Genomic DNA, 16035 nt, shown 5'->3' with positions numbered 1-16035 from the left:
TGGCGTTGCCGATGTAGGGCCGACGATGCGCGTCTTTAGCTGGAAGTTGAAGCCTGGAACTGGAAGCATAAAACTGGAATTGCAGGCGAGCCGCTCCTCATGGTGGTCGCTGGACCATTGCCTGCGCTGCCAAAGGAAAGCTTATATTCGCCGTGACTGCCGCGTTGCCCAAGATGCAAACGATTTGGGCACGACCAAAGCCAGCGTGTACTCTAGTATGACAGGACCAACAAGGAAGTCTGACGTGCACGTAATGGACGAAACGGAAGTGGAATAAATGACCGCGGTGGCTACGGATACCGCAAAGCCGGTACGAACGCGCCAAGAAACTTAAGGACAAGCAAGATCTCCAAAACACGACAAACGTGCAGGAAACGCAACAATATCAGGCTGCTAAGGCGACGCTTTGCAGCCAGTAGACAGCAGGAGTGCGAGAGCCTTTCTTTCTTTATTCATTTATTCAAGACATTCCTGACAAAATTCCTTGGGGGACGCGACAGAAGGCAGTGAACGTGCCTGACTGGGCCACGCCACCCTTGGCAGCTGCGATCACACAACCACATAATGCAATGACAAAGAAATAGAGTAGAAATGCGGAAATTTGAACCATGGTAAAATTTAGACATCAATAATTTTTTTGCCCTTTTTGACATCAACAACATGCGAATACATGTACATGCAGGTACATACAGGTACATGATACAGATATGTCGAAGCAGCAGTCATCCGGGCACAAAACATATATCGTACTTCCACAATGAAAGCAATGACTCGCAGAGTAAAAGGAAATCAACTAAAATCAGTCCAGCACTGTCATTATTCTGTATTAAGAAAAAAATTTTCATGATAGCTCTTTCATGATATTCGTTTAGTAGATCTGGCTTCTTAAAAGTTAGTTGTTGATCGCCGTATTTTGTACGGGAGCATTGCCTGGGTATGAAATTCTTTCGTAGGTAGTGCAGAACAGGTTTCACTTCATATTTGGTTCGGAATGTTGTAGTTGTGAGGTACTGCTGCGAAATTTTTAAGGCCAGTGTACATTTATATAAGTTATGAATCGTCAGTATTTTATTTGATTTAAAGAAGGGTGTAGTGTGTTCCGAAAGTTCTGAATACCCGATTGCACGCACCGCTCGTTTTTGCAAAGGAGAAAGGCTCTCTAGGTTAGTCTTAGTCGTTGTTCACCATACTAAGAAACAGTAACATAACCAGGAATCAATAAGTGCGTAGTATATCTGCCTTTTCACCGCACACGGGACATAATATCTTACTTTATTTAAAATTCGAACAGCTCGCCCCAGCTCACTTCGGAGCTGATCAGCCTGAGACGTCCATAAAATGTTTTCTTGAAATGCCACCCCCAAAAATATAACTGATTGTTCGATGGTAACGTTCTGAAATTTTAAATCCAATTTTACAGTCGGGTGGGTTCCTCGCGGCAGAAAGAGTAAGCATTTCGTTTTACTGATGTTTAATTAGAGAGTATTAAATTGAAGCCACAAATCGAGACCTGTTAGCCATTCGTTAGCTAGGTGAAATACTTCTTTTACATTAGCACCTGAGAATACATTCGTGTTGTCTGCATTTAAGATTAACTTCATATTTTTGGTAATGTTTACAATATTATTAATGTATAATAAAAATAACGTCGGGGTCCAAGTAATGATCCCTGTGAAACACCAAATTTTACAAATCCTGTCAGAGTTTACGACGTTTATGCGTGTAAATTGAGCTCTCGAAGTTTAGTAGTAGTTTTTTATCAAATACCAGGCTTTGCTGCATAGTCCATAGGATGGCAATTTCCTTAAAAGCACATCATGTTGGGCACAGTCGAAAGCCTTTCTGAAGTCCAGAAATATTCCCAGTGTAGCTACATTCCTTTCAATATTGTCTAGTATGTGCTCATTTATTTCAATAAGTGCAATTTCAGGCGAATTGTTTTTTCAGAACCCAAATTGTTCGCTTACCTTTATATTGTTCTTCACCAGAAAGCCATAAAGTCCTTCATGTATTATGTTTTCCGCTATCTTCGCAAAGAGAGGAAGCACTGGGATTGGTCTGTAATTGCCCCAGCTCGCGGCATCGATGGTGGAGGCGAAGCCTTGCGCGCCGCTGCTGCGGCGCTACCGAGAGAGGGCGCTCGCTGGTGTGACGTCACGCTAGGAGGATAAATGGGGCTACAGCTTGGCTCCTCGCAGTGGTCGGCGCGCTGCCTTGCGCTATGTCGGATGTGAAACCGGGTGCTGGGAGAGTAATCTACCTCCTGTGCCTGGGTTTAACTGTGTTGGTGGGGCCAGGAGAGACGGCCAAATGAGAAACGGAGGAGTAGCCATAAATGTGCGACAGCCACTACAAGCTTCTGTAGCAACCTCGCCGGTACCGACAGAACGAGGAGAATCACTGTGTGTACAGCTACACGCTTTGGACCTAGTTGTATCTGGTGTCTATATCTCTCCCCAAACAGGCGCCGCTCTTGCCATACTGTCCAACGGGCTGCCGAAGCGAAGTGATAAACGGATGGTTATCTGCACGGGAGACTACAATAAGGGTCCTACAAGAGACCATCGATTCATCCAAGTACTTGACGGGAAGTACTGTCTTCAGTTATGCCCCCTGCAGCCAATGAGCACCACCCAATGGAGTAGCAGTTTAGATCTAGTCATGTATAGGCATTCCGACGACTATGTCATCACCAATGTACAGAATATAAGCCATTACTTCACGGATCACAAAAGCGTATTCATAGGATTATATATATAATCCTATGAATACGCTTTTGTGATCTATGTTATGCATGGCTATACATGGATTCACACTGGACACAACATGGTATTACTGTGATGTTGCTTTATATAAAGCAACATCACAGTAATACCATGTTGTGTCCAGTGTGAATCCATGTATAGCCATGCATAACATAGATAAGTCATAAGTGTACCAAGGATATCAATAGCAGAAACCAAGCAAAACAATGTATAGCCATAAGTTTAACAAAGGGCAACCATGTCCACACCATCAGCCGAACCAAGGCGCAGCCAAGGGTACTGCTTTCGCAATCTTCCAGGCTTAACCAAGCTAAGCCTTCAGCCAATTATTTATTTCTTTTTGGCCTTTTTTGCCGTGTGTGCTCCCAGTAATGAAAAATGAGCGTGTAGCGCGTTCTTTGAGAAACTTGATCTATACTCGAACTCTGACAGGCGTTTTCTTTTGTTAGGCGACTTCAACTGCGCATGTATGGCGGGACTTAGATTGACAAGCGCTTCTGCTCGGGATGAAGGTGCGAGCTATAGAGATGTTTTGATTCAGGCTTACCACTTAGACGATCTCGGCTGGTTATTGTGGCAAGGTTCTAGTCCTAGACATTTGCAGCGTGGTATTAGTGCGAGGCTGAACAGAATGTGGCACTAGTTCAGAATTTCACAATTATTTATTGGTAAAAATAAAGAAATATTACCTGTGTTTAGTATGCATAAGGAGGTCCCATAGTCGAAGACTGTATAGGGACCTCCTGTTAAAGACACTTAGGATGGTATGCAATGTTTAAAGCAACAGCGGCACAGATGAGAGCGAAAGAGTAATATCGAAGCATGTTTATAGCATATCAGTAATACCAGAGTCATTCCATGCTTTTCTGGTCACGAAACTCCGCCGTCACGCTATGGGAGAGGTTCATATGCTGCCCAAAGGTGCCGCGACGCGGCGCCACTGTGCCACAGAGGGCATCGTTCGCGTACCGAAACGCGTGCGCAGTGCGAGGCGAGCTTCGGGTGCGTTCTGTGCATGTGCTGCGCTATTTTTCGAGTGCTGGGCTGTTTAGTTGAAGTGGCGGGATGGGACAACGATGCCGAACACGTGTTGCAAGTAACAGCTGAAGAAGTAGAATGGTGGTACCTCTAACAAGCCATTAAAAAAAATTGCTGTATTTGTGATGTGCTACTTGTGTTCGGTTGAAAGTTGTTTTGCCATGTGTTATGAAATGCTTATGCTTTACACTTTCTCGTTTATAGAAACAATCGATTATGCATTCTGTATTTATTGCCATTCGTTTGCTGGTGTTTGTTTTCTGCCCCCCAGTGCATATCTTTCACGTTTGATGTTATTTCATTATGCTTATTATATCAGTGTCATGCTTTTAACAAACTTCTTGTATTGTGAATGGTGGACCATTCGTGACCGGATGCCTCTGTGCTGTCTGTATTTCGCTCCGCTTATTTTACATGATAAATAAATGATCGTGCTTGCATGTTGTCTTTGCACCAACACGTTCTATTTCTTTTCTTAATCGAAGTATAAAGATTTTAACATATTGTAATTAGTTGCGCATTAAGAACCAAAATACCTAGTCTCGTCGTTCCTGCGTCGAAACCACGACCAGCGTGAATAAGTGCTGGGCTTACTGACGCTTCTAAACGGCTGCTTGCTAAGGCAATTGCCTAATTACAATACAGCTAGTTTCAACTGCGCAGGTCATAACACTTCACATTCGCCTTAATCCATTGCTAAAAGCCGCACCGAAGACATTTAGTAGCGAAGTTTGTCCTGCATTAATCCTACCTAAATCTCATTCAGAAATGACATCGCTTTGCAGAGAAATCTCAAGCGCACGGAGCAGCTCAATTTCCTTTTCTTTGTCATGAAGTATTCTACGGTAGCAGCCCCTTGCAACAACAATTTGATTTTTTTGATCTCCTTATAAGATACTGCCCACAGTCAGAGTCCTTCTCTGCCACAGTTTAACAGAAAGTTAACAGCTGTGCTCGGCGAACAATCTCGCGCTATGCGCAACGGAGAGTTGGCGCTTACTTACTGGTAAGCGGGGATGACAGCCCGTATGTTTGCATCTGGTGATAAGTGGGACCACTGGCGCTTTGTTGCGAATGCGTGGTGTTTAATTTCAGCCAAATATTAAAAAGCGGAGCCCACTGAAGTGTTGAGGCGAACGGGGTTGATGTAGAAATCTGGACCGAGACCACCCGGCCGTGTACAGCGGACGCATTTCGACGGGGGCGAAATGCAAAACACCAGTTTATTGAAATTTAGGTGCATTTTGAAGACATTTAGTAGCGAAGTTTGTCTTGCATTAATCCTACCTAAATGTCATACAGAAATGGCATCGCTTTGCAGTCCTTTAGGTGCATTTAAAGACATTTAGTAGCGAAGTTTGTCTTGCATTAATCCTACCTAAATCTCCTTCAGATATTTATTTACGTTTATTTAAATTTAGGTGCATTTTAAAGGATCCCAGGTGGTCAAAATTAATCCTGAGTCCCCCACTACGGCGTGCCTCATAATCGTATCGCGGTTCTGGCTCTTAAAATCCCAGATTTTCTTTTTTGCCTGAGACCGCCGCAAGCTCCATGTTATGTGCGGATTTTTTTTCGTCCCGGGCGCTCATATCATGGCAGAAGACGCGCTCAGGCAGTAATTTAGGCACATTCAATGGTAAAAATAGTTACGTGAAACTAAAGCGACGGTTGAGGAAGTTGAGAAAGCTAGAATACCGAGGCCGCCCCACACACAACCACAGCGCGGCGTTCGCATGCCCTCTAATGCACGGTTGCGCCTCTAGCGGCGGGCGCTGGCTCTATATGAAAATGAGGCGGCAGTTTCGTGACCAGAAAAAAATGAAAGGACTCTGGTAATATTAACAGTTCTTAACAGCATGACAGTATAAAAAGCAGAATAAAATTAGAAAAAAAAACAGACACTATCAGTAAGAATTTGACATAATAGTTCTGCGGAAACCCGCAAGGTGGAGAGGAGTAATTAGTAAAGGGAAATTGAGGCATCCACCCAAACGTAGCTAAGTGCTACAAAGGAAACCCATAGGGGTCCCCAGAAAGAAAAGCTTCGCAGTTGAGGAAAAAAAAAAAAAAAGAAAACTCAACTGCGAAGCTTTTCTTTCGAGGGACCCGTATGGGTTTCCTTTGTAGCACTTGGCTACGTTTGGGTGGGTGTCTGATTTTCCCTTTATTTCCACTCAGTAAGTATATATTGTGAATGCTTTAGTTCTCTTTTAAATTGATATAAACATTTTTGATTATGGGTCGTAGAGAATTCCAAAACGATGTCTAGGAAAATTACTCAGTCTGTTGACCACAGTTAATACGCACTTTAGGCAGAAGGAAATTACCATTGAGTGCAAATCTAGTATGTCAATGAGCTATCAGGTCGCAAGGTGAGAATCAGATCGATGTTAGTTCTTTAGTCATGTATTTGTAGGATAAAATCACTAGATTATATTTGATGAGATCTCAAATGGTTAGGATGTTGTTTTCATGTGGTAGTGATTTTACATGCGCAAAACGTGAGCTGCTTGAAATAATTCTTACAGATCGGTTCCGGATTATCTAGAGGAATGCCAAGTGAGTGTTGTAAGTGTTAAACCAAAAGTAGAGGCGTATGGCTCGATAACGCTTACGAACACTGACTATAATATTTACACGAAGGATTTAGCTAAGTGAAAACAGAGTTTTATTTCAGAATTAGTTGGATCGCGTCGAACATGCGGCGTGAAAGGTCGTTCAAGTACTGCAAATGCTTGTGTCGCTCGCAGAATTCTGGAGTGCTGTGGTGCTTGCGATGACTGAATAGTGATGATGCATCTAGACCTTTCAAAGGCATTTGACCGTGCGTCACATGTCTTTTCTGTCCTCGAACCCACCAACATAGGTAACGCGATAATAGATGGTTTAAAAATTGCTTGCAGCCATTCCTCGGTATGCATCATAGGGAATAAAAATCAGCAGTTTTGTCTTAAAGGCGAAGCATCGATTGCGAAAGCAAATTAGCAGACAGCCATGCATACGAAGTAAGGATAGTACTTTTATCGGCCGCATGAACTTGTAAACATTCGCCTGCTAACTAAATTAACAAGCATGGTAGCAGCGCGCGCAGCAAACATGAACACATCGCACTCGACGGCCGCGGACGCTCGCTGTCAAAAGGCTGGCGTGAGGAAACGCGGCCGTGAGCGAAGTGGTCTTCGTACTGTCCATCGCTTCAGTGCAAAGTGAGCGCCGAGAATACACAGCCCGCACAAAGGCATGATCGCTCTCACGATGCAGCCGCCACACGCGCGGTTGCAGCCGTAGCAGTATGCTGCCTCCCTTGCCTGCCTCCGCTGCCTCGCCACGTCGGTTGCCTCGCGCACACGAGAAGACTTCCTCTTCGATTTCCTCTCTTTCGTGCGGGCGAGATTGAGTCGCGATCATCGACTCCCTTCGCACGCTTTCACCAGCGTATCGCGGTGCGAGATAGGCTGTCCGAGTTTCTGGAAAACCAAGACGTTTTCGCAGACACCATGTTCGGGTTCCGCCCGCACCGGTCCGCGCAAGATGTTCTGCTTCAACTAGACCGCGAAATTCTAAATCCCGTCCAATACCCCCTCAATGACAAGGCAGTACTCGCCCTCGATTTGAAGGAGGCTTTCAACAATGTCACACACGACATTATTTTGACACACCTCTCCCAAACCAACTGTGGACACAACACGTTTCAATACGTTAAGCAATTTCTCTCCGACCGGCAATCGTACATCCGGATACAAGATGAAGAACACGGCCCCTACCGATTAGGCACCAGAGGTACCCCGAAGGGCGCGGTCCTCTCACCCCTACTATTCAATATGGCAATGCTGAAAATCCTGGCTCAGCTGGGGAATGTAGAAGGCATACAGCACGCGCTGTATGCCGACGACATCACCATCTGGGCTAAACACGGATCGGTAGGAGACATTGAAGCCAACCTGCAGCAAGCGGCGAAAATCGTGAATGCCTACGCCCGCCGCTACGGCCTTCAATGCTCCCCGGCCAAATCGCAATTTGTGCACATTCGCCCCTCGCCGAAGTGCACTACCAAAATCGAACTGGCCCTACCAAATGGACCCATCACAGAACACGATCAGATCAGAGTACTGGGTCTCTTTATTCATAAGCGCCGCTGAGTCGACACAACACTGGCAAAACTGCGCAAGGTGGGGGACCAGGTGGGCCGCATGGTTCTCCGGATTTCAAATAAACGCGGGGGGTTACGGTGCAAAGATGCTTTGCGGCTGGCGCACGCCTTCGTAACCAGTCGAGGGTTGTACTCGACTCCTTACCTCCACCTTCTCAGGTGTGACGAGAATGCCCTCGAGGTGATTCTCTGTAAAATTTACAAGCGTGCTCTCGACCTCCCGCTCAACACATCCAACCAGCGCCTCCTCGGCCTGGGAATGGTCAACACCTTCGCGGAACTCCGAGAAGCACACTTGACGAACCACTACACAAGACTCTCAAAGACGCCGTCGGGTCGCCGCCTTCTTGCCCGACTACACATCCACCATCCAACACAGACGGGTGAGCGCGTGCGCATCCCCGAAATCTGGAGATACGGCCTCCACGTGCGCCCTCTTCCGGCCCACATGACACGAGACGACCATATTAGCCGGCGCCTAGCGCGGGCGGAAGCATTAGCACGTCACTATGGGAACAAGCACGGAGTATTCTACGTGGACGCCTCCGGCCCACACCATGGGGGTTGGTATACGGCCGCAGTCGTCCACCAAAACACCGCGGTGAACGGCCTTACGTTCAAAGCACAATACATAGCACATGCGGAAGAGGTGGCCATCGCGCTCGCCGCCACAGATCAGGACTCGCGGGTCATTATTAGCGACTCGCGAGGGGCCCGCAGAAGCTTCGAAAGGGGCTTTATTTCCTATTTGGCGTACCGCTTACTTCAATGCAGCAATTATCTCGGGGTCCCCGCGTCCCGCAACGATAATATGGACTCCCGCGCACGAGGGTCTCGAGGGCAACAAAGCGGCCGACGCCGCTGCCCGCGCGCTCACTCTCCGGGCATCGCCCTCGCCTCCCGTCGCTGTGGACTCCGACCCAAATCCGGCACTTACCTTCAAGGAAATCACCCAACACTACCAATACGGCCATGCAATCTTTCCTAAGTCCTGTAAGGGCCTCACGAAGGCGGAGGAGCGTTTACTCCTTCGCCTCTATACTAAAACAGTGTTGTGCCCGGCAGTACAAAAACATTTCGACCCTGCGTGCACAGGGAAGCGCCCGCACGGTGAGAAAAAATCTTCGGACGTTTTCCACATGGTGTGGGCATGCCAATAAACCCCTCATCTTCCCCCTATACCCAACCCTACACGGGAGTACTGGGAGGCGGCCCTGTTCGGTAGTAGCGTAGCCAGAAATTTCGTTAAGGGGGGGGGGGGGGGAAGGGGGCTCACGTTGGAGCTCGGCCTCCTCACAGAAATTGCCGAGGGGTCAAGTACATAAGTAATAACTGCATTGTCATTGCCAAAGATGCTGCAAACGAATTCTTGGATGCTACGCACTGTCAAGACATGTAAAATGTGTATTTTTTCATAAAATAATGTATTCTTATGTTTCAAACATTGTGCTAGAAATACTGGATATCAATGCTTCCATGTTTTTGTCTGTTTAATTAGAAAGAAAACATCACACAAGCTTTAGAACTATATCAGCGCGAAACCAGCAAAGCAGTGCATACCGCTTATATGATAAATGTAAAGACCGTGAAATGAACAAGTAGAGGACAAATATCTTAATGAAACTTTGTCATTCAAGAACCTTGTTTACATTTTTGTACACATGTAACGGCCAGGAAAAAATATCAGTGATGCTGTCCTTCGTTCCAATGTACTGCGCAGGAGCAGCTGTCACCGGTCGTGTATTGTAATTGCACCGAAATTGTAGTCGCAAGAGAGATCACATATAAAAAGCAGCAGTTATGCAAAATATACATTAGACATGCGAAGTACAATGGAATACACAAATGCGAAGATAAAACTTGATAAAAAGCAAAAAAGTGTAAATCTACGCATCTAAGCGAAAGTCACTGTATACAAGGTGTTTCAGCTAAATTGAGCCAGAGTTTAAAAATATGCCGATGCACTCAAAGACGACGCGACCAAGTTCATGTTGCTAACTTTTGTATGTAGTGTGTCACGCTATTTTTTATATTTTGCTTAATTAGATTTTTAGTCATGATTACTAAACCAACTTCTGAAGTAACGAAGCTAATGAATGGATGGATGCAAAACTTTAATGAAGGTCCTGAGGCACGCGACTCAGCGCGCTGCGGGCCGCTCCCACGTTGGGACAGTCGGGCCATGCCCGACCGCCGCATCGTGGGCCCTCTGGACAGCCCATAGTTGCGCACCGGCATCGCGGCTCTTGATAGCGGAGAGCCAATTGTCCTCATTGATTTGTTCTGTGCCTCGTAACGATGGGCAACGTCGGAGCCTATGGTCTAGGCTAGCGATGTCAGTGCAGTGCCTGCAAGAACTAGTGGCATAGGTGTCGGGATAAATTTTGTGTTAAAAAGCCGGAGTGGGATATGAGCCTGTTTGCAATAATCTGAGGGTCAATGCCTGCGCTCTATTTAACTTCTTGTGTGGAAGGGGAAAGTCTCTCCTGCCGAGATAAAAGTGCTGCGCAATTTCATTGTATGTGGTCGGTTGATCTCTGTTCTCCACCAGTGCGGGCCGGTGTTGGAGTTCTCCATGGTCGCGGAAAGCGAGACCTCGCGCCTTGGAGTGGGCCAGCTCGTTGAGGTTTGTGGGGCTTCCCATGATGGATCCCATGTGAGCGGGGAACTACGTGAGAGTGTGGGTGGCGATGCTTTTGCCGTCGAGGATGCGACAGGATTCCTTACACATGGCGCCAACGCTGAAGGCATGGATGGCTGCCCTCGAGTCACTGAAGATATTGGCATGTTTGTCATCCAGGAGGGCCAAGGCAATGACCACTTGCTCGGCCGCATGCGACGACGTGCTTCGTACCGAAGCGGCGTTAACGGTCGAACCCCTGTGGTTGATTGACACTACGTGAAATTGTTGCTGTTGCCATACTGGGCCGCATCAACGAAGCAGCTGCCGCCAGGGAGTTCTGTTGTGCGGCGTAGGAGCGCAACACAAAAGTGCAATCACACAGTGCAATCACGACGCGCAAGCGGGCATGTCACTTGGTGTTTTGTATTTCGCAGGCATCATCAGTAAGCTGGAATACACTAATACTTAATAGATATATAGAAAGACAGAAACTGTTTATTCGGGCGTTTCGCAAACCGCTCTCCAATTTTCTAATTAGAATTTTTTTCCTAACAAAGCTAGAAAAAAAATTCTAATTAGAAAATTGCACAGCGGTTTGCAAAACGTCGGAATAAACAGTTTCTGTCTTTCTTTATATCTATTAAGTATTAGTGTATTCCAGCTTACTGATGATGCTTGCGAAATACAAAACACCAAGTGACATGCCCGCTTGCGCGCCGTGATTGCACTGCTCCCCAACGTTCCACGCACAAACAGCCATAGGTGCGCTGCCGCTTAAAAGGTGACAAGGCAGCGACGTAGGCGTTGGCTGTGCCATTTATTCCAGTGTGATGTGCTCCCCTCGCGAAAGTTTGCTATAGCGTTAAGTAGACACAGCGGTTATCGCTTGTGCAGCCGGAAGTAACAGGTCCGTCATTTCGCGATAGCTGTAAGCAAGTTTAACATCCCTAAATAAAAAAAAAAACTCAGCTTTCAGAAGGCTGAAAATGGCAGAATAAGAGTATGCTAACTTATCAGACGCAGTCTTTCACTGAATTAACGTTTATTTTTCATGCGCTTTCACAGCAAGTGCTCGAAGAGGTCACCTTCTGCAGCGATACAACACTGGGGTCTTCTAAGTAAGCTTGCTGTCGCTGCCTTGAGCACCGTCGGTGAAATGCTGTGGCGCAGTCTTTAGTTATATTCTCCTGTAAGGCTTCTGGAGTCGTCGTTTCCGTCGTGTGTACGTGATCCCTAGTATACCAATTTCGGATAATGAGGCACGCCGTAGTGGAGGACTCCGGAAATTTCGACCATTTGGTGATTTTTATCCTGCACCTAAATCTAAGTACACAGGTGTTCTCGCATTTCGACCCCATCTAAATGCAGCCGCCGTGGCCGCGATTCGATCCCGCGACCTCGTGCTCAGCAGTCCAACACCAACAGTCAAGAGAATTGAGGTCGGGTGACCTTGCAGGCCACAGGACAGGCCAGTTTCTCCCTATCCGTTGCCCTGAGAAGGTAACATCAAGCCAAGGTCGTGCTTGACTGCAGCTGTGGGCTTGGTCTCCGTCATGCTGATACCACATTGCGTCAAGCTGGGCTAGTGGCATGTTGCAGCAGATGTCTTCAACCGGCCCTTTGAGGAACTCACTCTTGCCGGTCGGAGTGTTGTTAAAAAATACTGGGCCAATGACTGTGCTATCATATATTCCGAACCAAACGTTAAAAGACCACTGATATTGGTGGCGGGATATTCCTAGCCAGTGGGGATTTTGCTCACTGCAATAGTGTGCGTTGTGGATATTTAGTCCGGAAACCTTGGCGAGAAAGTCAGAATTCTGCTCCTCCTTAATCAAATACAATCGTCGAGTGTCTTTTGGAGATCCCTTGACTGCAGGCATTGATGCAACTGCAGGTGATACGGGTGCAGTCCAGCTGTTTTCAAAATCATCCAGGCTGTTGAGTTGGACACACCGTGCTGTGCGGTCACGCTGCGCGTGCTGGCATGTGGATTAGCTGCCATGAAAGACAAAACGTTGGAGCGAACCTCATTATTTATGAGTGAAGCTCTCTGCCTCTTTCTGGTGAAGCTGCCGGCTTGCTTCAGAGACTCTTAGGTGTTGAATATTGTCATCGAGCTCGGTCGCGTACCCGGGTGCCAGCTTCGAAATATTCTTGCATCCTGCCATCTCTGTCCGCCTGCAGCTCCTAGGGCAAGGATAATGTCTGCTTTTTCTTCGTTGGAAAAAGACATCCAGATATTGATCGCGCTTTAACAGCCAATGCACGATAGTCTCTTTATCGTTGTCTGGAATTACCACCTATCACCACCACCACGTCCGTCAGTCGCTTTACGCAGCGCAGGAGATAATGGCAATAAGGGTTGCAATAAGGGTTGCTAGCTTAAATCGAACAGCCAACGCTTGTGTCGCTGCCCTGTCACTTTTTAAACGGCAGCGCGCCGATGGCTGTTGGTGCGTGGAAAGCTTGGGAGCAGTGCAATCACGACACATCGAAATGAAGAAACGCAAAGGAAAGCATGTTGGTCACAATCGAATGCCTACTTGGGGCACCTAATGTAGCTACCGAAGGAATATCGAAGAAAACCTGACACGCGTGGTCCACAGAGAACCGTATGCATGCTGCTCGTTGTCCTACACTGGCGAGATAAAAGTATTTCCGTAAACGTCGCGATAGCATCGAAATGATGGTGACGCCCTCAAGCGAACGTGTTGCACTCTGTCGAATCCCCACAATGGTGGCGGGTAGCGACCACTGCTTCTTTTTGTCGTCTGCTAGCCAGAAAGCGACCAAAACTCTCGGAGGCTAAAATCCACTTCGCCAGAGAAAAACGAACGCGCACCAAAGTGCGCCACGCGGTTATCAGGGCAACACGTGAAAAGCGCATGACCTCTGTCTGGCTCTGGCAACCAGCGGGTAGCGAGAACAAGAAAATTGAAGAGGCTCAATGTGTCCTCGCGAATAAAAGTCAAAAGTAGAAAAAATAAATAGGAACACAGTTACCTCTGCTGGCTTTAACGTCTTGACATGGACGCTTTGGCGCAGGTGAAAAAATTTTACATCCTTTTCTGTGACATGATGGCACAAATGAACCATCACAACGCTTCGTCTCATCGGACCTCGCTGTGTGCTTTGTCAACTTGTCTGATAGTGCATTGATTTGGCTTGTCTCGTTATATATGGTCCGATGTACGACTTTAGAAAAGTCAATGCAGCTTTGCGTCAAATCTTTATAAGAACATTAAGCTCACAAAGTTCCGGAATTCAAAATGTAAAACACGACTTTGGAAATGTCAATGCACCTTTCGCATCAAAAGTTATGTGATCTTAATACCCATAAAATTTCGGAATTGAAATCCATGCTGTCCGTAGATACCGCAGTTCTGCGAGATGCCGCGACGAGCCCGCTCGCCATCAAAGAGCCCTTGAAACTGCTGGGACGGGGATCTTTGCGTTATGTTACTCCAGGTGCATGGGCGTTGCCACGATATCCAACCCGAGTTCACAATGTTCGCGCCGAAATGACTTTTCGAGCGTGAAACATACATTCTAGACAAAATGCAGAAAGATTTCCGGCGCCGGGGGTTGTTTGGTCGGCGGTGCATCACAGCACGAAAACATTTCGGGTGTGGCTGAAGCCGCATAAGCCCCCCCGTGGCTATGCCCCTGCTGCTCGGCTGCTCCGACCTGGCGAGCCAGAACGCCCTGGTCGGCCGTGCCCGAGCAGCGGCTACAGCCAATGGGCTCCTGTAATGACGTGCCCACCTAGTCTTTATAAGGAACGGCCCCTTAAGGACTGCTCCACACGCTCCCTGTAAATACTTCGAACAATGCAGTTTTTCAGTCGGTCGGTCGGTCGGTCGCACCTAGACTCTGCCCATTATCTTCGTGCAGCGTCTCGCGTCAACGCCAACGACGCGGCGAGAACACAGCGCTCATGGAGCTGTCAGCATGCGCCTCACTCTGCCACTTTGGCAGAGTGAAGACGGAATGCTAGCGAAAGCTGACAGTTAAAGCTCTCAAACAAAGAGAAAGGGCTTTAGCTGCCGTACCATCTTCACAGAGTGGAATGGTTGTCATTTGTTCGTTCAGCATCGTGGGAACGTTCTTAGTCGGTGGTCGTTTCGCGCCGGCCTCGTTTACATTCTCGTTGCTGTTCCTTCTGGCGCTCCGTGTACGCAGGTTGTTCTTCGGGTGCACGAACTATACGTGTCCGCCCCAACACAGCTGTTTTTAGCACCGATACCTTTCCTGCTTATATACTGCGATAACCTTGACATCACACTATTTTGCGTGGCGAGCGTTCTAATCTGTTCCGCATTTTGACATCTCCGCCGCCGCACTGCACCCGTGCGTGATCACACACAAAGCAAACAATGAAACCCATTTTGTATCGGTTTGTTAGAAATCGCTAAGTCCGTCTCTGTTGCCTGACGCCGAAAGAACTACGGAAGGTCAGAAATATACGGCTTTCGCTTCAAAACGCGAAACTGAAACTAGAATGTCGCATCTATTCTGCCTGATAGAGCGGTTCCGTTCTACTCACCGGCAGAAGGCTGCTGCTCGTGTGCTTCGATCGCATGTTCGCTTGTCTCCGTCGAGTCGTCATGGCGAATGTCTGCTTGCTGGCTTTTTGAGCTGCTGTCATCATTGTCGGAATCGGCTCCGTCTGCTGCACTCCGAAGCCGCGGCGCCGGCAGCGGCGGTGGGCGGCCGGCCATTACGCATGCCACCGGAACCACAACACGCGTGCTCATTGCCATGGCAACCGCAACGACTGGTCGGCGGTCGATCGTTTGTTAGGGACTCCGAAATGGTCAGCTCGGTGCACAGCTTGGAGGCCATGCCTCCTCGCTAGGAACTTTCATGGTAGCGACCAAGTACTAACAATACCCAGTATCTTTTGTGTGGAGATGCATGCACTTTCCACCGGAAAAACCTAAACTGCATAACCCACCACCGTTAAAATGAAGAAAGGAAACTTCTCTCGGCAGGATGTGCACTGTGGGATGAACGGACACCCTTTTCACTCTGTCAAGGCCTCCGAGATTGCCGCGCGCTAGCAGTTTTTGCTTTGGCCGTCCCATTCGGCGAGCTGCCCGGCAAATAGGTGTAATCCGGCACGCGCGCCCAGCCTCCCCGTGGTAGCGCTGTTAGCCAAGGGTTCTTAGTGTGTCACGATCTATATGGTATTTAGTATCTCCAAGGTCCCTGGAGTCTGGTGGAGGCGGCCTTACCCACGAAACATGCAAGCAGCTATTTCATGTCTACAAGATGTCTTGAACGGCTAATTTAAAAGTCTAGTAGCTGTCTTGATCAATACATTTTGTAGCCATGGAGGTCTAGAAATACTTCAGTAAGCCCTACTAACGTTACGCTAAAAGTTGGCTAATGGACAGCTTGACAAGAACAAGTGAAAACTTCTTTTAGACATACTCTCAAATTTTTGCGGC

The 16035-nt window shown here is 47.5% G+C and overlaps 1 protein-coding gene across 1 annotated transcript in view; it reads right to left on the bottom strand.

Annotated features, from left to right (window-relative positions):
- The window catches only part of LOC126539819 (uncharacterized), a 53149-nt gene extending 37846 nt beyond the window's left edge, over nucleotides 1-15303 (bottom strand). Inside the window, exon 1 of the mRNA XM_050186645.2 lies at nucleotides 15129-15303. Within this exon, the coding sequence (XP_050042602.2) occupies nucleotides 15129-15303 (175 nt within the window). The remainder of the gene's footprint in view (nucleotides 1-15128) is intronic.
- Between the last annotated feature and the right edge of the window lie 732 nt (nucleotides 15304-16035).

The sequence above is a fragment of the Dermacentor andersoni genome, chromosome 2 (assembly GCF_023375885.2).
Source record: "Dermacentor andersoni chromosome 2, qqDerAnde1_hic_scaffold, whole genome shotgun sequence".
NCBI lineage: Eukaryota > Metazoa > Arthropoda > Arachnida > Ixodida > Ixodidae > Dermacentor > Dermacentor andersoni.
This window is presented reverse-complemented; position numbering and strand designations above follow the sequence as displayed.